At 38.4% G+C, this 24,242-nt stretch overlaps 1 protein-coding gene and 1 long non-coding RNA gene across 6 annotated transcripts; both read right to left on the bottom strand.

The window, feature by feature from the left end:
* Positions 1 to 1,753: 1,753 nt before the first annotated feature.
* Positions 1,754 to 21,513, bottom strand: Znt63c (solute carrier family 30 member 1). Of its 5 annotated transcripts, none has more exons than XM_076819744.1 (9): positions 21,197 to 21,500; positions 20,975 to 21,017; positions 16,957 to 17,148; positions 15,219 to 15,441; positions 12,173 to 12,434; positions 8,217 to 8,334; positions 6,475 to 6,690; positions 5,748 to 5,858; positions 1,754 to 2,044 (listed from the first exon to the last, which is right to left on the bottom strand). In XM_076819744.1, exons 3-9 carry the CDS (start codon positions 17,131 to 17,133, stop codon positions 1,847 to 1,849), a joined length of 1,305 nt encoding a protein of 434 aa, XP_076675859.1. In that variant the 5' UTR covers positions 17,134 to 17,148; positions 20,975 to 21,017; positions 21,197 to 21,500; the 3' UTR covers positions 1,754 to 1,846. The 5 variants fall into 5 exon arrangements, with proteins under 5 accessions (XP_076675859.1, XP_076675857.1, XP_076675858.1 ...); XM_076819746.1 differs by adding an exon at positions 5,579 to 5,681 and having other exon boundaries at positions 1,922 to 2,044; positions 20,975 to 21,509; XM_076819745.1 differs by lacking the exon at positions 1,754 to 2,044 and adding exons at positions 4,527 to 4,630; positions 5,579 to 5,681 and having other exon boundaries at positions 20,975 to 21,513.
* Positions 21,514 to 22,318: 805 nt separating this feature from the next.
* On the bottom strand, positions 22,319 to 24,189 carry LOC143372815 (uncharacterized). The gene is made up of 4 exons (XR_013086367.1): positions 23,764 to 24,189; positions 23,425 to 23,665; positions 22,919 to 23,083; positions 22,319 to 22,849 (listed from the first exon to the last, which is right to left on the bottom strand). It is a non-coding gene; the product is annotated as an uncharacterized LOC143372815 (long non-coding RNA).
* Between the last annotated feature and the right edge of the window lie 53 nt (positions 24,190 to 24,242).

The raw sequence follows: 24,242 nt of genomic DNA, 5'->3' as shown, positions 1-24,242 counted from the left end.
CCCATTTTCAATAATAGACAAGTCAAGTTACTAAAAATATTTTTCTTCTTACAGGTTTTAACTTCGGAATATTTCGACGGAATGATGGAAACCTTGATAGTAATCACAAGAAAATAGTGACTTTATATACCTTATACTTTATTGTAACACTGTAAAGGCCTTTTATGCAAATATATAGAAAGAAACTTGAAACAAACTGTATTATTATTCAGAAATACCTTTTACATATTCCTATCCAAATTTCAAATATCTATGGTATTTCCTTAAGAATACCATAGATTTCCTTTGTTAACAAGTCGATATTGAAGAAAATTTTGCAACTAGTGCCCATGGAATACTATTCAGAAATTACAAGCTTCGAGTCTTTCAAAAGCATCACATTAACCGAGAACTGTTTAAAGGCCCATGAAAGGCGTAGCTCTTGTTTGCTACTTTAAGGCGATGCCTTCGAAGCTGAAATTCAGAATACCTCTTTTCGCTTCATGTTCTCCTAATATATTGGCCAAAATCTGGCAAAAATTTTCAGAATGCACAAAATTGGGCTTTGTAACAGGAGAACATGATGTCGAAAGAGGTGGGACTAAGTAACGTCTTCGGAGAGCAAATTAAAGAGCGAGAAGTGGCGCAGATGTTTCGAACGCCTTTTGAAAGGCCTGCGCCTCTTATTTGCAACTTTAAGGCGATGCCTTTGAAGCTGAAATAGCCACTAAACATTTGTTGTCATATAGCATATATTTAGGTTATATTTTCTGTCACTTCGAGGAGCCGACCACATAATAATCACGCGTATCCAGTCTGCGCATTTTCACTAGCCCAATTCAACATTCAATACAATTTTGTATATATAATGTTTGTTGATAACTGCTTTCTGCAGAGGACGTGTAATAAGTGTATTTCACGTTCTGTTTCGGTGCTTTACTAGTAAAAAAATGTCTAACCTAACAAATTTCATTTTCTGGGGACATTCTCTCATCTATTTTCCCTTTTCACTTAGAATTCCTTACTGCTAACGTAGAATATTGTAGCATAAGCACATTTCAAGTAATTAAAATGTACAATGAATTTTTTAAGTTTACAGTACCAGCCGACTTTCCGTTTAAATTTTTATAAGTATAACGGAACAGCTGAGAATTTCTTTCCTTATTCAGAATAGAATACAGATATAGCAAACAGCTCCCTCTCGCGTTCACCGGGTAATCGTCGATCTATCGGTATTACCATTTCTGTGCAGAAAAAATGCTGTAATACCGACCTGTCGAATCGGCCAGGTCACGTGACGTGTCTACCCCCTTAAATTGAAAGCAACAAGTGTTGGCACATATGTGTAATATCGAGTGTATTTTCACCTAAAATTAATTATATTTCATACAAATCAATACACAATGACAAGAACCTTATATAAATGAAGTACAAACTTATGCTTCTCAACACGAAAATGCACTTCCTTTAATAAAATAATTTCAGGTTAATAAATTAGCTTGTAACAATCGTAACTTAAAACCGATCTACAAATCCTCTTTTGTTTTTTACGTGGGAAATTATCAGAATGTATCAAGCCTCCCTATGCATCAATCCTACCCAGTTTCCCCTACCTGTTTACTCCAAAATTAACTGGTAACCAAATGAATAAATTTTTCCAGAAAATTTTAGACAGAAAAAAATATTTTTTATGAATAAATACGAATAATCGTGTATATCGTAATGTGAAAATTATCGAGTTTTAAAAACGGTTAGTAATAAGATAAAGACAATAAATATTTAGATAAGTTTATTGAATTTTTATAATAACGTTGTAACGCGCCGCAGATTTTATTAGAGAGGTAGTTATTGATAATACAATGTTAACTTAGACACCTGGTGTATTAACGTGAGAATGTGGAAGTTGGACGGAGTGATGCGAAGTAGGCAGTGACAGCAAATGACCGCGTTCCATTTCATTTACTTCTTGTTGTTCAGTTCCTCCCACAGAACCAGTTGAGCGTGCGAGACTGTTGCGTTGTCTACACATATATGGCGTTTCAACTGGCGAAGGAGTTTCACGACCCTGCGTACAAATATAAATTGATTATAGTCAAACTTGTTCGGTAAAAATACATACAAAAATATTTAATTTAATGCTATGCACGGTATCCCGTTTTTCTCACCAACAAACTGCGGAAGTACATTCTACTAGCTTAAAGTACTCAGCGTTGCCCGGGCTTGGTACATGTACATATGTACCTCTGCATAGTATAAAATAAAGTTCCCGGTACGCGTCTATCTGTTCGTTCGGATTAATAGTCTAGAATTGCTGGACGGACTGCGATGCGGCCCTCACCACCCCATAGAGCATTCTGGAAGAATGCTTCACTAAAATCGCCACTGCTCGGCATCCTTTTGCCGTAGGTTAAATAGTGTTTCATACATCTAAACTGTCATCGAGAAATACTCTATAAGGCCTGGTGCAGACGAGCGGTTTGCGGCAGTTTGCCGCCGCGTCAGTATCGATAATGTGATAGATAAAATACACGTATATTGTGCGACATGTTGTATTGTGAAATTGCCGTGGCGGGAAACTGCTGCAAACCGCTCATTTGCACCGGGTCTAAAACAGTGAAAACTGCATCACAACCCGCCCAGTGGTTCTCGAGATTAGCCCGAACAAATAGACAGATGCTTACCGAGGGCTTTATTTTATTAATTTTATACTATGTAGAGACGGCTTTTTGTATATGGAAAACTTTTATAGCAGTGGCCTGCTCATCATTTTCAGAAGATCGCAGAATAAGGTCGCAAATTGATTTCGTGAATTTCGTTGATATCGGGAATTTCGCTTTTGATGAAATTTTAGGCATGTATACAACTTACTTTCGAAGAGTTCCGGTAGGAGAGTGGTAGGAGAGAGATGTAGTGGCAGGCAGTGGAGAAAAGGAAGAAGTGAGGGATAAGGGAAAGGAAGGTGAGGGCTGATAAAGGGAGAAGGGCGCGGAAAGAGGAGATATAAGAAGCGGCGACTAGGGAGAGAAGGAGGTACTGAGGAGGATAGGCGAAGGCGTGAAATTTGAAGGAGATATAAGGAGCGAGTGGGGAAGGCCGCAATGGATTTGAATAAAGAGAACGTGTGCAAGGAAAGAGGAGCGAGTAAGGAAGGCGGCATGGGGATAGAGGAATATTTCAAAAGGGGGAGGGAAGAGGAGAAGGGGAGGAAGTGGAAGAAGAGATGGCTTTAAGAAAAAGTAGGAAGGTAGGTAGATCGCCGCCGGTAGGGAATAGAATGGGAGGTATTGAGGAGTTGCTAATGAAGATAAGAGAGGAGATGAATAAGGGATTGGAAGAGGTGAACAAAAGAGGGAAGAAAATCAGAGAGGAGATGGAGGAGAGATAGAAAAAGGAATGGGAAAGAATGGATAGAAAGATGGGGGAGGTGGAAAAGCAGGCGGGGTAATTGGAGAAAATGAAAGAAGGGTTGAGGGGGTAGAGCAGAGGTTAGAAAAGCTGGAGCGGAGAGAGGAGGCGAAGGAAGCAAAGAAGGAAGAGGACGGGGAAGGAAGGGGAGGAGCATTGGAGAAAAGGCTGAGAGGATTAGAAAGGAGAGGAAGGAAAAGGAGGAGAGAAGGAAGAATGTAGTGATAAAGGGGATTAAAGTGGAGGAAAAGGAGGTGGAGGAGATAGTACTGCTGATAGTAGGGCTGCTGAGCGAGATAGGAGTAAAGGGAGATGTGGAATTGGTGAAAGAGGTGGGAAGGAGGAAAGAAAACAAGGAAGGGGAGGGGAGGGGAGGAAAGGAGTTCGAAAGACAAGGTAACAAACAGGGAGGGAAAGAAGCTGATTGAGGTGTTGGGGAGCGAAGGATGGGACATTGAGGAGCTTGCGGGGCCGCTCAGCGTCACAGAATCGCGTAACGCACGTGACTACCACTGTCCGCGCCGCACGTTTTGCCAAACTCTTTCGTTACTGTATTGAAAACAAAAGGTGCTTTACCACTTCTGCTGATGGTTTCCGGAGGAAAAATGTCTGCTGCATCGCGTGAAGTAGTTAGATTTTCTCCTAAACCCTTAGTTTTTGATATATTTAGAAAGATATCTGCAAAAATTGGTGCATTTCGGGTGTCCTTTTCCATTTGATCGTTGTTTAAACATATTTAAATGTTTATAATTCAATAATAACTTATATCGTTGTGTTCGCGTGGGTTCACAGAATAATTTGACGGAACAAGCAACCGAATAACTATTACTGTTTGAACACAAAAGATGTTCAAAGTTGAAAATTTGCATCTTCTTTTTCAAAATCGAATTTCTCGAAAACTGAGGGTGATGGCGACAAACGACAGTAGAGCGAATGTCAGAAAGCTCCGTTTTAAAGCCCGAGAGTATATCACGGCGAAAATTGTTGAATTTAACCCTTATTAAATCTCCTATTAAATGTCGTAGCTCATCCACCGTGGGAAAGGAAATTTATGACAGTACCGGCGAGGTAATGTGACGTCAGCGACAGCAGCTGACGCGGACGAAGACGGCCCACATTTTAAAAGCTTGCCGTTATGCCAGGGGTGACCCGAACGGCTAAGACAGGTAGGACCCTTGTGGGATGCAATGCCACAATCGGCACAGGTGACCGGGTTGACCACTGGGGACCCACTGCCCTTGCACTTCTTACATGGAAGCGACACAATATGCTTAGATGACACTTAGTTCAGAAGTACTTAGAGACTGGCCGCACAGAAATGGCAGGTTGGTTGACTACCGGTTACACCCGAAAAACGAGAGCACCGATTGAATATGTCACAGTCCTAAGGGCGAACTCACTTGTTCCACGATAGCTATTGACCATCAAGCGAAATGCAACACAGAAACCGATCATTAGTCACAATAAAACCGAGAGACTTCAACGTACACCGAAGCACAACAAACAACGTGTAGCGTCGACGGAGGTCGGAGACAGACTGATTATCTTTGTTTCCTACCAACTCCCGTGCTCGAGAGCCGAGTGCTCGGTCGGGAAGGTTCCTAGGCAAGAAATGGTAGTGAGGATGATTTTGTATCAGCCTAACTGAGGTAAATTTATCAAGTTAACCGGGAACTACTGTATTTGATAACACGTTCCCCACTTTCTTCGGAAAATAAGATATATCTAATGAAAAATATAAATTTGTGTTATTAAATGAGTAGGTGGAAGTTTCCTTAAATGTTGCCTTATTTCGTTCAATCTGTTCATCGAGCGATTTAATCGAGAAGTTAGCCAAACATAAAATGGGTTACCTTCACGCCGATTGGATCAGTTCGTGTGCCTATAGAGGGGAGACACTGTAGATCGGTCTCCGGATGCAATGAGGGGATCTATTTACAGCAACCGGTTTCTTTGTTTAGCTTTTACGCATCGAACTCTCGTAAATTATTAACCTTTTTTCGGATCATTAGTCAACTGCACTGCGAAATTGTGCTGCCCCATATGTCTCCTTGTTTCAAGATACTAACTAATAGACTTTTTTCGATAGACAACATTTTCTTCGAACAAAAACAGTATCTTCAATATTGTAGTTTAATTTCAGAACGTGAATCGTGTTGTAACATTTATGCAGTAAAATATAAGCAACTGTTACCTATAACTGTATTTGAATCTGATTTAATAGCTTCTAAGCATCGTCCAAGACATTTTGATTTAGGGCAGGTAGAGCGGGAATTTGTATCTCTCTTCGAGTTATACTGTAGAAGAGGAGGGGCATAATTTAAGTCACACAGAACTAAGTTACCAAAGGATAAAATACATACCTGTTTGGAGGCACCACAACATGTTGCATGATTACAAGGCTTATCAGTCTTTGGGCAATCCAATACACAATCCTCGGTAGGTGGTTCCTTAATTTCGCTGTTAGAATGGTACTAGAATAATAGTAAAAATATCTTATTACTCATTTTAAGAAAATAATAACATATTGAAGTGGTTGGTCTTGAAATCTCGGAAAACATGATTTAAAAAAAAAATCTGTCATTATTTGCACTTTAGGAATCAACGCTTTAGGTCTAAAATACTGTCATCGGATCGTGAAAAACAACGGAAATATTTAAAGCGGTCATATTAAATGAGATTCTCTGTACACACACCTGGCAGCTTTCACCATTATTTTATATTTGTTCAGTAACATTTCTTACCGCCATATCTGTGTAACGATGTAGGAATAATAAAAAGTGTATCAAATATGTGAGAAAAAAAGCTTATAAAGTTCAGCTAACAATACAATTATTGACATATCGATCCGTGATGTAGTTAAGGATAATACATATGTCTACGTGTTTTACTGTTCGTTCTACAAATTACAATGGTCCATGTGCCGCACGTAGAATTTTTGTTAACGAGAATATACGAAACTAAATTCCTTCTTTCTCGTTAGTAGTTTAAAAAACAAAATTTATATGATAGATTGTGTTAGAAATTTATATGATACATTTTTTTAAAAAGTACATATCTTACGCATAATGTATAATGTACTTTACTTACGTCAATAAATTCGGGTTGTATCGTAGTAGAATGTATGCCTTCATTATGAAAAAATTCTTTCACTCGTTCGGCAATTTTCATATATTCCGACAAGTTCCTGCATCTTATATGTGCTGAAGCAATTATACGGTCACCAGCCAATTGCCACACATGAAATTCGTGTACAGCCAATACACCATCAACATTTTCTAACAAACGTTGTTGAATAGCATCCACCTAAAGTAAAAAGAAGAGAATGGTATGAAATTAACAATTTTTTACTATTAGATGTACAAATTAATGCGTGTCCCTCGCGATCAATCAGCTATAACTTTACTCAAACCCGGGGAAACAGTCAAATCTGAGCGTTACCAACAACAGCAGCTGATGTCTTTAACCCTTTCATCTGTGGAACAATGCGTACCACATATGTGCGTTGTTTTATGGTTTTTTAGTTAATCTGATTATATACTACTATCTTTGATTAGCAATCATAAGAATAAGCAACGTAGTAACGTGCTGGATAAGTTTCATTTTGGGTGGGTGTCTGACTCTAGAGTCGCAATGACAGAAATTTCGTGTTTTACACGCGTAATTGAACAATTATTTGATATTTTTATCGTAGCCTTTCAATTTATAGTACCTATGATATAACTGTTTTGCTTAAATAGTTTTTAAATTATTGTTTTTATTTATCTCAGTGAGCATAGAGAAGTGATTATGCCTTTTCGGGACACATATGTCCCATAAGGTATTATAATTTTTCTTCCTGAATACGGTGAAAATCATTTTTCCTAGTGACGCTGCGAAGGTCATTGCAAGCCTTAAGGCTCCCCCAGACTAACGCGATTTGTCCGCAAGCGGAGCTTGCAAGCGGTAAAAATTTTACAGAGGGTTAAAAAATTAAAAAAAAAAAACGTTTTTCGCGAATACCTCGTTATCTAGCAGTTTTACAACAAAAACAGTTATTATGAAATTTATAGCTTAGGGAATTCTCTATAAAAAAAGGTGCTATGTCAATAAATATTGATTGTCTGAGAGCTATTATTAACAATGCGCGTGTAACGTTCCTTTGTCGGAAGACAACTGACCGTCGCAGGTTCTCGAGAGCAGAGCGGTGTCCCCTCGAGTGTAGGATAGGTGGGGGTTTGTTGGCAAGGAGTAAAGGATTAAAATCCAAGCTGTTAAACTTAACAATGGCTATTCAATAATACTTAATCCTAATAAGTTAATATTTCTTACGACTATGAGTAATATATTCTATGTTTTTGTGTCTTTATGTATTTTTTTTGTATCTATGTTAATTTATGCTACGTGGGCATATATATAGGTATATTGTGTGCGCCTCTGCAGTGCGTTCGGCCGCTGCCGTCTCCGGAGCGGTTCCCAACACTCATGGCAGAGTACTCTACGGTTCTATAGACCTTGCCTGCGCTAAGCGGATAAGCTGCTGCCTACTACTAGGATCGACGCTTGAAACCTTCGTGAAGACAAAATTCTCAACCTTACAAATGTTAGACCCAAAGAGGAGCATCCGTACCTTTGTACGCTGAGAATTTTATTCTCTTTTCCTGCCCCGTCCCCCCCCCCCCCGACGGAAGGGAGCTTGCTTGGCTACACCTATGTCTCAGAATTAGAATATTATAAATTCGCTAAGTTAAGTTTCAGTGTAAGCGATTACATAAGTGACAAATATTGACGTAACTATGTTCATAAAATTGAATAACTTTATTATTATTTACTATTTATTATAATAAACTTACCTGAATATGTGTTGGTACAGTTTGTAAAAGAATCAACGCAGATTCTTGCAGCAATGGCCACACTGATCGCAGAATGAGAATAACCAACAAAAGTGAAAGAGCAGGATCAATATAAAATCTGTAACAATGAATTATGCATATAAACATTAAATGAAATTCGCAACGCAAGATTGAGCAACATACATACATTTATAATTTTAAAAATCCAGATCTAACGTACATATTACTATTTAATAAGCAGTTAATAGTTTCGATAAAACGGAGTACAATCCTTCAAGATTTCATAAGTAGTAACATTTTGCTAATGTCTAATTACTAATCAAGATAAAAAAAAATGTGAAATAGTTGTATGTACTTTTTTATGTCTCATTCACGTTGTAATTATGCACACAGTATACAAAACTGTTCACATAACGTTTACAGCGGGATATGTTTTTATGGAAGTCGCGCACGCAAAGTGTTCCATCTCGCTCCTCCCCTTCGGCCAGAAAGAAGCGAGAAACGATCGCTCGGAATTAGAGCTCTGTTCACGATACGGGCTCATCGCCGGTCCCGACCAGCGAGACCTCAACGAGGAAATACTGTAGTATCCTACTAATATAATAAATGCGAAAGTGGTGTTTGGATTTTTGTTACTCAATCACGCCGCAACTACGCAACGGATCTTTCTGAAATTTGGTATACATGTAGTCTAGGACCGGGAATAACACATAGGATACTTTTTATCCCGATTTTTTTAACCGATCTGGACAAAAAAATGCGTAATTACTCTTTAAACCCTGTGGAACATATAGGCTACCATGAAATTTGGACATCCCTCCCCTTCCTCCTATTTCACCCCCTTGATACTATGTGGTAATCAAAGTTTTACTGAGGCAACGCTGGGTGGTACTTCAAGCTAGTAATGTATAAAGGTTGAAACTTTTAAAACACATAATTACCGAACTCACCGTGTATCGTGCTTTAAGCGCTAGCAAGTGGGCGCCCCCCCCCCCGCACTAATTTAGCCCCAACCAATACTAATATTCGGAACAAGTAGGAAAGTGGAATGCGTTGTGTCGGAATATGTCTGGTTCATTCGGAAGTACAACCTAACTCTGGTTTTCATTGGGTAGGAATGGCAAAATAAAATATAAAACATCCCCCAGGCGGCACGAAATACAGAGACAAAATTTACAGTCTTGGATTAGGTGTTTAGAATGGTTTTATTAATCGGCAGGATATATATATAAAATAAATTTATATGATTAATTTTTACCCCAAGATCTAGACTTACTAACAACGACAAACCACAACGAACTAAACCACGTGTTACATTGTAATCTCAATATTCCCGATACCTTTTAAAAACAATTGAAAACAGCAGGTTCTGTGAAGGGTTCCAGGTCTTACTTAACACGGTTAGGCACGCGTGTAACGTCTCACGGGGACTCAAACTCAGCGATGCCGACCATCCGTAAAACAGAACCATCCTGTATTAACGCGCAGATCCATTGTACACATTTTTATACATAATTTTTAATTTAAGCGAATATTAGAAAAATGTTAGGAATAATTAATTACACTGTCCAACAAAATTGCACTTTTTTTCTGTTCTGTAACCGTTTCTAACAGATTTTTGTGCGCTGAAAACGAATCCGCAAACCGTTTATCGTCACCACCCTTAGTTTTCGAGAAATTCGATTTAAAAAAAATGCAAATTTTCAACTTTGAACATCTTTTGTGTTCAAACAGTAATAGTTATTCGGTTGCTTGTTGCGTCAAATTATTCTATAACCCCCCCCCCCCCCCGAATACAAGGATATAAGGTATAAAAGGTGTTCAAAGTTGAATATTTGCAGTTTTTTTCAAAATCGAATTTCTCAAAAACTGAGGGTGATGACGATAAACGGTTTGCGGATTTGTTTTCAGCGCACAAAAATCTATAAAAAAAACGGCTATTGAATGTTACAGACCAAAATGACTGTTGGGCAGTGTTATTTATAAGTGTTAGCAAAAGCGCAAAACAAAATATCATATAATAAGCGAGTAAAATACGAAATAACGACTCGCGACTCACTGCGTATGCGCCAGCCCGCCAATTTTCTGGTATAAAAGGAGGCGTGCGCAGCACAGCGGCACATTCAATTCAAATACATTCTTGAGACCAAACTAATGCTAGAACCTAGAAGTAGCTTAAGTACCAACCAGATGAATTGCAGCACGCTCCGAAGACGGTAGCGACTGGTTCTCAATGTACAAAGGTACTGGTGTACTCTTTGGACCTAGCAATTGTAAGGTTGAGAACTTTATCTTCACGGAGGTTTCAAGCGTTGCTCCTATTAGTAGGTAGCAGCTTAATCGCTTAGCGAAGGCAAGATCTAAGAGAACCATAGAATACAAACTCTGCCAAGAGCATCAGGAACCGCTCCGGAAACGGTAGCGGCCGAACTCACTGCAGAAGCGCGTATATATAACCATATATCATATCGATATATATATAGACACATAACATAGATCCAAAAAAGTACAAAAACATAAAACTTATATAATCGTAGCTGTAAGAAATATTAACTTATCATTGTAATTAGGATTAGAGTGTTGTTAAATAAATAGCCATTGTTTAGTTTAAAGTCTGGATCCTAATCCTTTGCTCCAAGCCAACGAACCCCCAGCTATCCTATACTCGAGGGGACGCCGCTCTCCTCTCGAGAACCTGCGACAGTCAGTTGTCCCCCGGCAACTAGACGTTACACGCGTGTCAACACTTTCAACTGCAATATTAACAATACCGTCGATTCTAGGGCTTAGAATATTAGCTCCATATTGCGATTTTCTTAACCAGAGTTTCGCATCAATCAATTGAAAAGTAAATGGATTGGTCAATTACTTAGTTACAATTAATGAGTTGTGCATGATTTTAATGATGCATGTCAGAAACGACTATATAAGGGTCGTAAAGAAGCTCGTTCCAGGACAGTTCTGGGGTAAGGACTGAGCGGTCTATCACAGTTCTCTTACCAAAAGGCATAGCCTCCAGAAACAGAGTCCCTATTCTTTGGCAATACGGCGCCAGGCCGCTTGCCATATCTAAACTCTCTCTTCATTCTAACAAGCAATCCTTCGACATCCGATACTTGGATGACCCAAAGCAGTCGCCAGCCACCGCCTGACGCCAGGACTGCTTAATCTCATGCACCCCCAATCAGGAACACACGCAGCCTGATGTTAAAATAATTTTAAATTCATTCGTTGACGTACCACATTGAAACACATATATAAAGAAATGAATGTGTTTCCAAAACACGGTTTGTTATAATTGGCAAATTTACCAGTTCATCTAGTTGATCTTTTACCAGAAAAGTGGCAAGAAATAATAAATATTGAAGGAAAATGTTTTCGTTACAAAAGTATGAAATATATTCATATTTTTAATAAACATTTTGTATCAATAAAGCGAACGAACGTCTGCACCGACCTAATAATGTCTATTTTATATGATTAGTAGAGCCTATTGGCGGGAACGATTCGCGAGGCGACGCAACAATACCGATACCGTCAGCGCTGCTGGTGGTCCTATCCATGCTTGTTCGATTCTCAATTCTTCGCGAAATCATCAGTTGATCGCCGTCGCGGGTGCCGGTAGTTTTACGTCGGTCGTCTCGGTGATTCGATTCCTAACCTTTATATGTCGATCGAAATTTCTGAACGCGTCGCGAACCTCTACGTGATCATCGTCTAAACATCTTATCAATGGGTGGCTATTCTGCATCAAGCTGAATAGTGTTAAGTGTTACAGATGACACTACAGTGCGTCAAAATATTCTATGCTTTTCTACTTCCCGTATTAGCTGTAAATAATCAGCATTATAGTTTCATCGATGCGGTTTTAAATACTATTCCCTGTATAAAATTCATTTCTCGAGTAGATATAATATTAAACAACGTATTCATATTTATAAGTGAAGTTTCATTACCTGTATTCCCACTTTGTCAACCAAACAATTAAAGCAGACACTATTACAATAACAGATCCTAATGCGTCAGAGAGCACATGAAGAAACACACCGCGCATGTTCATCTGACTTGCATCATGCGAATGACCGTGTGTCCTCTTCACCTGAGGTGTTGATGGTCTATAAGCTTCATCATTTTCGTTATCATCTGTTCCAACTAAAGTGCTAAGTCTATTGTGGCTTCGAGATATGCCATGTGTATGTGTATGAGAGTTTCCATGTTCTGCAATAAAAATTAAAAAACGTTTTATTGTGAAAAAAAAACATTACTTTGTATACATTAGTCTTTTGCGCTCTTAAGCCTCTGTTACGACACGAGTGAAAGATTTTTACAAAACTTCAATTCCTCCGCTACGGAGCCTAGGTTCTTTCCTCGGGAAATTGTTTCAAGTTGACGATAGCTCCACTAAAAAGATGTATCGAATGCAAACAATTGGGCAAACAGATACCCTTCAATTTTGGATAAAGTGTGGCAGAATCGTGTGGCTATGTCGAGTGTTATAAATTTCGTCGCAGCTTCTCTGAGGTGAGTAACCCCGTGCGACAGTGGCTCTAACTACCACTGCTCGAACCCTCGTCTCGCTTGTCTCGCGTGTACGGCTGCGGGCCATTTTTGCATACTAGCGATGTTTCCTCGAAGTTTATGACCAAACGCTTAGTGACATTCATGTTCTGATATAACGTATGGAAAGAGCATGAAAATTTGTGTCTTGTACGCTCATAACCTGGAGTCTAGATGCAAGCTCAATCTAATCTAGAGCGAAAAGGAAATGGCCGGTAACGTGCGGACGCAGCGGACATGCAATGCGCAACGTCAAGACTCTTCCTCATAGTTTGAGTTAGTTTGATAAAAATTATTTTTTACTTTTTAGTGCATTTTTATTATTTTGAAGTCGGTTTTAATTTATTTTATACATGGCACTCTAAATCACGTCGGGGCATTGATCGTACTTTATCTAACTAGAAATAATCACACCACTCATCTACGCCGAAAGCTACACCACAATATAAACACAGACGGCAAAGCCGCACCGCGGTTATATTTTTATTAATTATAATTAAAAATAATTTCTTCATACAAATTTATATTAATGTGATTAATTATCTAATAAATATTTTATTTTGACTTGAATTATTATTTTACTACGTTTCCGTCTGTAGATTGGCAGATGATAGACAGGCCTACCGGCCGGCACTTTCGCGGTGTCCGCACGTTACCACATAAGATCGCGCTGTAGTCATGAGCTGCAGTTCCGCTGTATTTACACATGTCCACAGAGCCCACGAGACATTGAATCGGCGTTGATGAGCATTTTAATCCGCAAGTTTGGACTGGGTGATAATAACTTCACGACGAGCGATAACGTGCGGACACTAAAGTTATGGATTTTCGCTACTGCTTTCCACATCAGCCCAAAAGGATTAATTGTTTTGCACGCACGTCTTTTTGTACCTCGAACAGTGTACAAGACACGCGATTAGTTTTAGCGATGTAAATCATCGTTTGGGTCACAAAATACTCTTAGTGACCTACAAATACTTGGAATTTTTTGTTCTACTTTGGACACTCATATTATTAGATAACAACAGAATCTCGTTGAACCATAACCAAAGCGCTCTGCATTGAACCTTCCTCTTTCGAATGAGTCCTAACACTACCCAAAATCTGCTCATATAAGGACGAGAAACGAAAAATCACAATCCCATGTTTCGGGCCAGATTGTATCGGTATACAGATCGCTGCATTACTCATGTCTACACCCTTAAAGTGCGAAGACGGCTTTATTTCTCAGATTAACTAGTTAGTCTACAGATATCCTAGGTAAACTTAATACTTCAGGTATTTTCAGGTCTTCATCGGGAATTGGATGTTTAGCATCAGATAGAACTACCATCTTCTTTGCTTGTTTCACCACAAATTACGCGCACAAACATCTTGCATTCAGAGCAAGTATGAGCACCTGATATTTGTTTGGAGCAAACAATACAAGTAAAAAATTCACTTTCCTGTGATAGTGATTCCTTAGAAGTCGAAAGAAGTTCTTGGATCTGTGGCGGTTCTGTAGCAGTTGATGGTAATAATTCAACGTATTTTAAGACAACTTCTTGATGCAGTGAAAGCGATTCTTCTTGTGTTTCAAGGTCCTATCCATTATTTATTGAATGAATTATATTCTGTGGTATTACAGATGACGTCGGACTGACTCTTACTGGGCAACCAAACATGGCCTCGTACGGACTTCTTTTGATTCCGGAGTGATAGGCACGATAATAATTCATAAATTGTACGAACTCCATCCCCTCGCTGCACTGATCACTTTTCTTTTCTGTCCTCCAAGTAGTTCACATATTTTCAACATCTTGGTTCCCTCGTTCTACACTACCTTGGCTTTGGCTGTGGCCAGGTGTGCCATGAACAATTTTTAGTTCAGGCCACATTTAAGAAAAATATCAAGCAATAAGCTTCATCCGCCCGTTTTGAAGTGCGTGGGTTCAAACACAATAAATTTTGTCAAGATATACAAGAAGGAATTTAAACTTGCCATCGGGCTGAATGATGAGATCGACTTGGCATCTGCTATTGAATTGAGATGAAATATTCGGCTTTATATAACAATTGCTTTCTTCTCACTTTTTTGTTTCGGTTTATAAGGTTCACATAAATTTAAAAACATTTTTATCTGGACTTGGGGTATATTTTTATAACGCGTATTTAATTCTTTGGTCATTCTGTGTCTGCCACCATGGCCGATTAATATTTTCGATCCAAAACGTTTTTGATCCCTACTTAAAACACTATTTCGACCAACACAAGCACAAGCCACCAAAACTGTTTCAAAATTGTTTCAAATTTGATCAAAAGTCAAGTATATCGAATAATGGTTAAACTAAATATACTTACCATGAAATAAACACAATCCAATTACATTCACTAGTACTTCAAAATTGTTTCAAATTTGATCAAGAGTCAAGTATATCGAGTAATGATTAATCTAAATATACTTACCATGAAATAAACACAATCCAATTACATTCACTAGTAACCCAAGTGCTCCCACTGCTACAAGTAATTTAGCTTCATGTATTTCTTCTACTTCAATAAATCTTTTACATGCTTCCACGGTAATACTAAAACACAATGCGACTAAAAAAACAGCATTTACCAATGCACCTAAAACTTCTGCTCTGGCCCAACCAAATGTATTCTTAGACCATTTCTTTGGTGACATCTGCAAAATTCATAAAAATACAAATATAATTATAAAGTGTGTAAAGGAATAATTAAAAATGCATTTCCGTAAATTAACTACAAAAATAATTTAGTTTTCTTTTATCTGATTCAAACAAGTGGGGGTTCGAGGAATTAAAAACGAGCGAGAAACGGTACGAGACAAACAAAGTATTATACTTTGTCTTACTCCATCTTTCGTGTACTTTGGACATGGTTGCTACAATGTTCTGGCGCAGCTGAGCGCAGGGATACTATGCGATGCTAAAGAGGCGACCATGACAGACCAGCCACTAGCCTGGCTAGCCTGTTGTGGGAGCTTTCGTAGCGTCGCGCGATCTCTTTGACAACGGAAGTCACGCTGCGAAAAAGAAAGATTGGAAGGGGAAGCAGGCGCATGAGGGGCCCCTGCGTTAGACAGCGCTGTTCTAGCGCAACGTGTTTACTTCACCTTCGTGGTTATTAATCGCTAGCCTCCCATGCGAAGCGAATAACGGCGTATAAATTGCCAAATAGAGCCTTTTTTATACAGAATTGCACAAAATATCAGGCATGCGAAAGACGGGTTAAGACAAAGTGGTATACTTCGTTGGTCTCGTACCGTTTCTCACTTGCTTTCAGTCTTTTTAACTTACGCACATTTCCTCTCGATCTCAAATCTGCAACGCAGAAGCAAAAAGCTTCTAGAGCAGGCCTGCCCTTTACGGTGCAAATACCTCCTGAAGTTCTGGGACCCGGGCAACAGCCAAACGCGGGACTGTTACGTTGCTAGCCACAGCATGGGCTGCGGGAGAACTGCATGAGTGTGCGGCCGTCCATGCAGGCTCGTACATGGACGCACACTCATGCAGTTCTCTCACAGCTCTCGCAACGGGTATCATTGGAACAGTTACGCGCCCGGCTGTTGCCCGGGTCCCAGAACTTCAGGAGGTATTTGCACCGTAAAGGGCAGGCGTGTTCTAGAGTATCAATTTGATATACAGGGTGTTAGACTACAAATGGACATCCTTTTAAGGGGTTGATTCAGTGGTGGATCCAGAGGAAAGCGATAAGAGCGACCCCCCTCCCCACCCGCCGCACAGTGTTTCGGCACGTGTTCAAAAAGAAAAAATTTGAGTTTTGAAATTTTGTATTTCATTTCATGGAATTGATAGTAAACAGTTCTCCAATATAAGAACATCATAACTTAGTAACATAAATAACGGATTTAAGGTTAGTAATTACATTCAAAGTCGAATAACAAACGCAAGCTGTCACAGACTACACATAGAAAATATTTACCTACTGCATTTTTGTTGTATTTATAAGTATCCGAATTTTATGGCAGAGGCATTTATAAGCTATCAGTTACATGATATGTCATTGGCAGTATTTGTAAGTACACCTTACATTAAAGTGTGTTGCTATTTTTATGAGCATATCAAGTTAAAAAAAAACGAAAATTACTTATAAACCGTCCAAATACTTGATCGTATAATTAGCATTTAATATACAAAAGATTTATGTAGGACCTTACCTTTACAGACAGGAATGCAACAACCAATGCTGCGACATCAGATAACATGTGAAAACTGTCAGCTATTAAAGCCATAGAGTTAGTTACATAACCCACTACTATTTCTACCAAGAAAAATAGAGCAGTGAGCCATAACATTGTCATGAGTCGGCACTTCTTTCCTGTATAACGACCCATAGTGTTTCTCTGTACCTAAAAGTAATGGTAAAATTACTTTTTAAATAAAAAGAAGCAAACAATACAAAGTAATACAGAGACAATTTGGAAAAATATCTTATTTGTAATACCCTGACATTGACATTTAGGTAATTATGCGGTATAGAGGAGGCAGCTCCGATGACCTTGACCTTGACATATGTTGTCAAGGACATGACCATGAATAACTTTTCCTTATAACTTGTGACCCGCTTATGGCGGGCCTCAGGTGACCTACAGGAGGGGTTCTTGGCCGACTCAGTCGAGTAGTCCAGGGGATTGCCGAATGTTACCCGTAAGGCCTATAGTGCGGTGGGCCAGCTATCACTGACCTGGGTGGTCACGTAGATTCCAAAAAGCTTCTGCACTAACGATCTACCACCGAAGCGATGCCAGGAAATAGTCTACCGTAGTGGAGGAGGAATACGCCACGCACGCGCATGATGACGCCGTGACGTTAAACCAATCGATGCCAAGCTGGGTGTTGGCTCCCAACCAATTGACGCTATGGTTGGTTCCACCTTCACTACGGTAGACTATTTCCTGACATCCCTGCTCGCGGTGCCGCTTTTATGGTGAGCCGCGCCAATCGTGGCTGCGGGAGCGCTTATCAGTGCCGCGGCCGCCTAACGTTAACTCTAGGGGTGTCGCCTTGGTGACTTCGACAGAAACTTATTTGACAATGTCTTACTGTTTTGAGATATACTTATACAGGGTGATTCTCTCGGGGCGCTCTTCAAAGAGATGCCGTTCGGCACGCCGTGGCGGAAAGGACAACCCGCGATGCCTCACCGAGGTTTTCGACCCTCGAAGGGGCTGGAATACACATTGAGAAGTAAGAAATCTCAAACTCCACATTTCTCATCAGATCTTCGCAAAAATGACGCCAATTGATTCCTCATGTTTTTTCGAAGAAAATCTCTTTGAGGAGCATCGCCAGAGAATCATCCTGTATTGAAGGTGACGTGACAACAAATATAGGGTGATTCACCAGCGACGCCTGTCAAGGAGATGCCGCCTGGTACCCCGTCACGAGAACAACCCCCCGCAGTGCCTCATCGAATTTTATGGCTTTCGACACTCGAAAGGTTTGGAATACCATTTAACAAGTCAGAAATGTCCAGGATTTCCGCATTTCTCATCAGATCTTTGCGAAAGCGACGCCAATCGATGTAATTCGGACTATAATGAAGGAAATTCCATGAAAAATTGATTTAGAAATTGTTAGTATCTGCACAAAGTACCACGAGTGCAAAGAAGAACAAGGAAAGACAAAGGTCTGTAAAATTACAGACGACCACGACCGATGTGCTATGGTACAAATACATGTGTTGATGCGGACCATTGAAGATGTTTGCGCTGTCGCAAGGAGCGACGCGAAGAGTCGAAAATGGTACCTGGACTCGGGGGCGACCAGCCACATGGCATGCGTCAAGGATTTTTTCGTATCGCTAGACTTAAACAGAAAGGTCACATGAGTCTAGCTGACAAAGAGGTAGTCGTAGAGATACAGGGTGTAGAATAAAGAAGAAATAAAGGAAATCATCATCAAGAACGTTGTTTTGCTAGGAAGAGGGTGTGTGGGGACTCCCGTCAACACCCCGACTCACATCGGTTCGCTACCATGCTTTACGCGCCCGCGAGGGGGCGCGCGTCCCCCGCCTAACCTAACCCCAAAATCGGCGAGGTGGACCCTTTTATGCATAATTACCGATAAAAATTCAGAGTAAGGTCATCAAGAAGTTCAAATAAATGTATTATAATAACTGGCGGATTTTGGCAAGTTCGCCTAGGGTGCAAAAAAGGCTCGGGCCGGGCCTTGCTGTCTGGTCGTGCGTGCCTGCGTCGAGCATTCACGATGCATGCGATGCGGAACCGTCTTCGTCTAAATGCTCACGTCCGTCGCGCACGCCCGTGGCGCATGCGGAGCGTTCCATCTCACTCCCCCCTACGGCAAGAAAGAAGCGAGGAACGATCATTCAGAATTAGCGTTCCCTTAAGGATGAATGCTCAACGCTGGTCCCGAGCCGCGAGCATTCAGCGAGGAAATACTGTATTCATACATTCGAGCAAACCTTAATTTTTTAAATTACACTACGTTTCAAATTCGAATTTAATGAGAACAGTATTATGTCTTTGAATAATACACTCCTCACATTATTTAAAGGATCACCTCTAGAAACCCGAAAAAATAGGGACAAGTTCACATAGTCATAACTCCGGCAAAAATATTCTGAAGAATTTCTACTTTCAGTTGCTTTTTCAGATTTTCGAAGAGCGATATAAATAGCTCTTGGTCAATTTTAAAAAAATTTCTTCAACTTGCAATGCACCACGGGGCGAATGAAATTTTTACACAGATTCTATTTGCACCAGTCGAAAGCAACTACTTTCTTGTGTAAAAACAGAGTAATAAATTTCTTGTGCGATTTTTTTGGCCGAGTCAACTTTGAAGCAGAAGTCTTTTTCATACTTTAGTTGCTTCTAGCAAGCGATGCGATCATCGTAGAATATTCATGAAAAAAAGCTACAGAATGATCAGTCATTCCTGTTTAAGACGCATCATTTTTTACACCAATTTGATAATAGTTTGAATTAATTTCATTTTTCAACACATTTTAAAAGGTCAAGATAACCTTAATTTTGTTAAGTCAAATGCTATAAAAACTTTTTGTATCAGATGAAAGTAACTGACTTCATAAATGTACAGGATAGAAATATCAAGGGCCCCACATGATCGAAAATTAAAGGATTAATGTAAACATTTTATAATACTGTGTTTAATGTTTCTCGTAACGATAAGTCTATATAGCGTACTTTTCATTTACTAAACAAAAATAGCAATGAATGATATCACTGCCCCGCTTAAGAAACCAGAGTATTTTCTGTTTTCGTTACAACGTAAACTTAAAAATTTGTTTCTCACTCTCTAGCTATCTTCGACTTAAGGTGCAAATCCACGATGGGACAAAAATATCATGTCTTACATCGAGACTCTAATCGCCATTATGATTATTCATTTATTTCCATTATTTACATTTTGTTGTCGCTGAGATTTGTGTGATGATAGAAAAATCTCATATAAGATCTCATCATGGATTTGCAGCTTCAGAGTTTTTTCTCTGAAGATAGACAGATATATATTTTCTCTTGCTCTATAACAACAATGTTTTAAAAAAGAGAATAATACTAAATAGTTATGTCAAGTGTTTATAAATCAATAGTAGGGCTAAAGGTATATAAGATGACCGGCACAGAATTAAGATTATTTAACTAAATTCATTAATACTTTTTTAACTATTTTAAATATTAATTCTGCTACTTGTATTTATTAGTTAATATACTGTAACTTCAACAAGCGACAAAGAAAAAAGAGTATTAGCGAGTTAACATAGCCTTTTTTGCTCTATTACAAGTGTGATTAGATCCAAAAATATATTACCCAAAATTTAATGTTTCTAATCGTAACAGTTTTTAATATTTCAAAATAATATACATTAAATACAATTATACAAATTTCAGAATAGGTTTTATGCATTTTTAGCATAATGGTATATTTAATTTTGATAATAATAACCAACTTTCTAAAATATATGCTTTAAATATAAGAGCTTTTAAAATTGACTATCTCACTTATGTTTTAATACACAAAGCAATCTATAGAAAAGTTTGGTCGTTTATAAAAAGTACAATTACAGAAACTACATAAAAAAAATTGACAAAAGAAATGTTCGGAATTGGTTGATGAATCATATCTAAGCTATTTATTTTCCTTCCTTATTGACTTCGTTGAATTACCACGAACATAATTACATGTACTTACGTTTACAATAAAATATTGTAATTCTTCGTACAATTTATCAAAGCTGCATCAAGTGACACCAATACGAATTGTTTATAAACATGTTACACAATATTGATGTGCATTTACGAACAGAAATAATAATCACAAATGGCATTAAATTCTTTTCATACACTTCGAAACAGAAACGTATCAATGCATTACTGAAGAACCACGTGGAAAAATAAAATACATTGGACTCACAATTAATTCCACAGTTTAATAAAACTCTTGAACAGCATTACGTTACAAACGCCACTGAGAAAGTAATGATAAAGGTACTGGTCAAACACCATTACACTTTTTTTAACTACCAACATTTGCTCTAATAATACATTATGCCCCGAAATTGACTACAAAGTCGAAGAGAGTTTTTCTCTCTCTAACCTAAGTCTACATACTGACGTAGAAAGGTAAACTCGTCTCACACAGCTTAAACGCGCATATTTTCGAACACGTAAAATATTGTTTAGTGTTATTATAAGAGCAAGGTCCTTCCTAAACGAAACATATACATTGGGACTTTGTCACATTGTGTAAATAGATGAATTTTATAAACCATATAAACTTTTAACGTGCGACGTTCTCAGCCACAATTATGTAAACAGTTATTTGATTCGCTTCAGTAGGCGCATGGTTATTTTTATACCAATGATTGAATGCTGATTAGGAGCATTTAAAAGAAGTTTGTATATTATGTTATCTCATTAATAGGTTATTAATTATTTCTCATGTTAATAAAAATTAACATATCAAGCATAATAATAACTGTGATGTTAGATTTGGATAATAATGATCATAAAGTAATAATATTAAGATATGTACAATATTTCATTATATTTTTATATTAGAGAAGATATTATTTGCATATGAATTTTTTTACCAGAAAACCACTTATTGTTACATGTACTAAAATACATTATTATATATATATATATCATTATCACTTCAGCGGATTGTTTGCATATTATTTTTTTTTATTGATTTATCAGGTGGATGGAGTATATCTATAATACAAAATTGTACATAAACCGGATTTGAATATTTTTATTTATAATGAATACTAAACATTATTGTAATAGTGTTAAGACTTATTGCTCAACCCCTACAGCATCGGAACATTGCCGGAACGTTGCAACTATGTCGAGGTGCAAGGTTGCAACGTTACAGGTAATATTACTGAGAAAATATTCGTGCAACGTTTCGGAGATTTTACAGCAATGATCCCGCAATGTTTCGGAGATTTTATAGCAATGATGTTTCGGCAAAAGATGTATATTACAGAAAGGATAAAAATGTAAGGGAAATTAATTAAATTACAATAAATATTGACAATTAAATATTCATATATTTTTTCTGTACAAAACGACAACAACAACAAGAATAATAATAACAATACAAATAATAATAGTATTGGCTCTGGTGGAACTTCCCAAGCCCGCGTGTGTGAAGCTCCAGGCTCTTCTGCCCTCTTTACTTAAAATGTCGTATCTAGCGCGGAACTTGAAATATTTCTTCAAAAATGGAAAATGCTAGATAAGACAGCGCTTGGGACTCAGTTTGTCTTCTTTTGGCCTGACTCCCCCTGCCGTAAGTCACCTTGATGGGCTGCACCAGAGACTCACGAGGGAAGGTCACGATATCTGTGCAGAGATATCGCCGCCTCCCCTTATCAGTTTATTATCGGGCGTGACTCCCCCACCTTTGGGGACTTGCAAATCGCCTCGTTTACAGCTGTTCCGTCATGGCTCTTATTAAGTTTTATCTGTGCGCATATAACCGGCGTTTTTGTCTAGGGTATTATTCCCACATCTGTGCATTTCACCCTCTTCTCGCTGCATGCAGCGTGTAATGAACCTGGAACAATACATGCATTTATTTTACTATGTTAAATGCTGAAATGAGATAAATAATAAATTTACTTACACATTACTAATTTCACTATATGTTTTAATGTACTGAATGATGTTTTTTGCTTCTTTCCATACCAACTATGTATTTCTCCGCCACAGAATCCTCTCTTAATTTATTTAATATCATCAACCCCATTATCGCAATATTGCTTCTACCACTCCTCTTCAGTAAATAAATCTATAAAAGTTCATTAAGAAATTATTTCAGTAATGAAAAATGGCTTCATTAAAAACAGCATTTATGTAACACCAATCACAGCGTGCATTGAAGCAATGAAAAATAACGATCACCCTTACTTTAAATAATTGAACGGAAAGTGAAATGAAAGTTACATAGTATATGCATGTTTACAAGGAAACTGTATGAAAAGTAAAAGCTTGTAGTGCAGAAAGCAAAGAAATACATGTATTTTAAATATTTAAACAATTGCATTTGGTTAATAAGCATCAAAAACATTATATTAGTTACTTTAACTTAAAAATAAGCTCCTTAATTTGAATAATTCATATATTACTTACGAAATGATCTGTTTTTATCTTGTCCTTATATAACGTGACCGAAAGCACAAGAACATTTATATTGTCAAAATATAGTAGGAATATTTGCAGGGTGAAGACAGTCTTTAGAAGTGCCATCTTGAAAACAGTTTTTTCAAAATTATTAGAACACTAACCCAGACCTAACCCAGGCCTTCTTTGAAGGTACGAAATTCGGGCCTAGACCCATGTTAAGTAACCAACGATGTAGGTACTCTGCATCCTTCAACGGAAACATTTTTAATTTTCTTAAGAATAATTATTACGAGAAAGAAGTTCCACTTAACCTACAAGTAGCATATAAATGTTATTTCTACCTACCCGTGATACATATGTTAAACCTTCACCTAATTCACTTAGGTTTCCTGCGCCACAAAACACACACGTTCTAACCATTTTTATTACTTAAAAGCAATTAATAAGTTTAGACGGTAGTATTCGTTGGTCAATATAGGAAATTAATATTAACGTCCCTGAAGCGCCTTCTCCCACATAGCACGGACGTCTGAAAGACGTCAAATGTACGTCCGTTTTAGGTCTGGAAGGCATTAGGACGTCTCTTGGGCGTTTTTAGACGTCTGTGAGCTTCCTGGGCTCGGACGCGAACAGGCGTGAAAGCACGTGAAAGCGATATCAAGGGTGCCTTCAGCTTCGCGCATCATCGCGCATTGAGAGCTGGAAACCAGAGTTCGGAGGGATTCGGCTGCACTGATGGAGAGGGAAACACCTACAGGAGCGGTGGTAATGGTGCATGAGACAGAAATACTGACGGAAATAGAGAGAGAAATACTGATAGAAAG

This window comes from Andrena cerasifolii, chromosome 9, assembly GCF_050908995.1.
Source record: "Andrena cerasifolii isolate SP2316 chromosome 9, iyAndCera1_principal, whole genome shotgun sequence".
Taxonomy (NCBI): domain Eukaryota; kingdom Metazoa; phylum Arthropoda; class Insecta; order Hymenoptera; family Andrenidae; genus Andrena; species Andrena cerasifolii.
This window is presented reverse-complemented; position numbering and strand designations above follow the sequence as displayed.

Excerpts from the sequence above, each read along its gene's own strand:
- Znt63c (XM_076819742.1), bottom strand. The coding sequence starts at position 17,133 with ATGGGTCGTTATACAGGAAAGAAGTGCCGACTCATGACAATGTTATGG. Across the intron at positions 6,691-8,216 it reads CTGTACCAACACATATTCAG|GTGGATGCTATTCAACAACG; the intron begins GTAAGTTTATTA and ends TTTTTACTTTAG. Across the intron at positions 5,859-6,474 it reads TACAACCCGAATTTATTGAC|TACCATTCTAACAGCGAAAT; the intron begins GTAAGTAAAGTA and ends CTATTATTCTAG.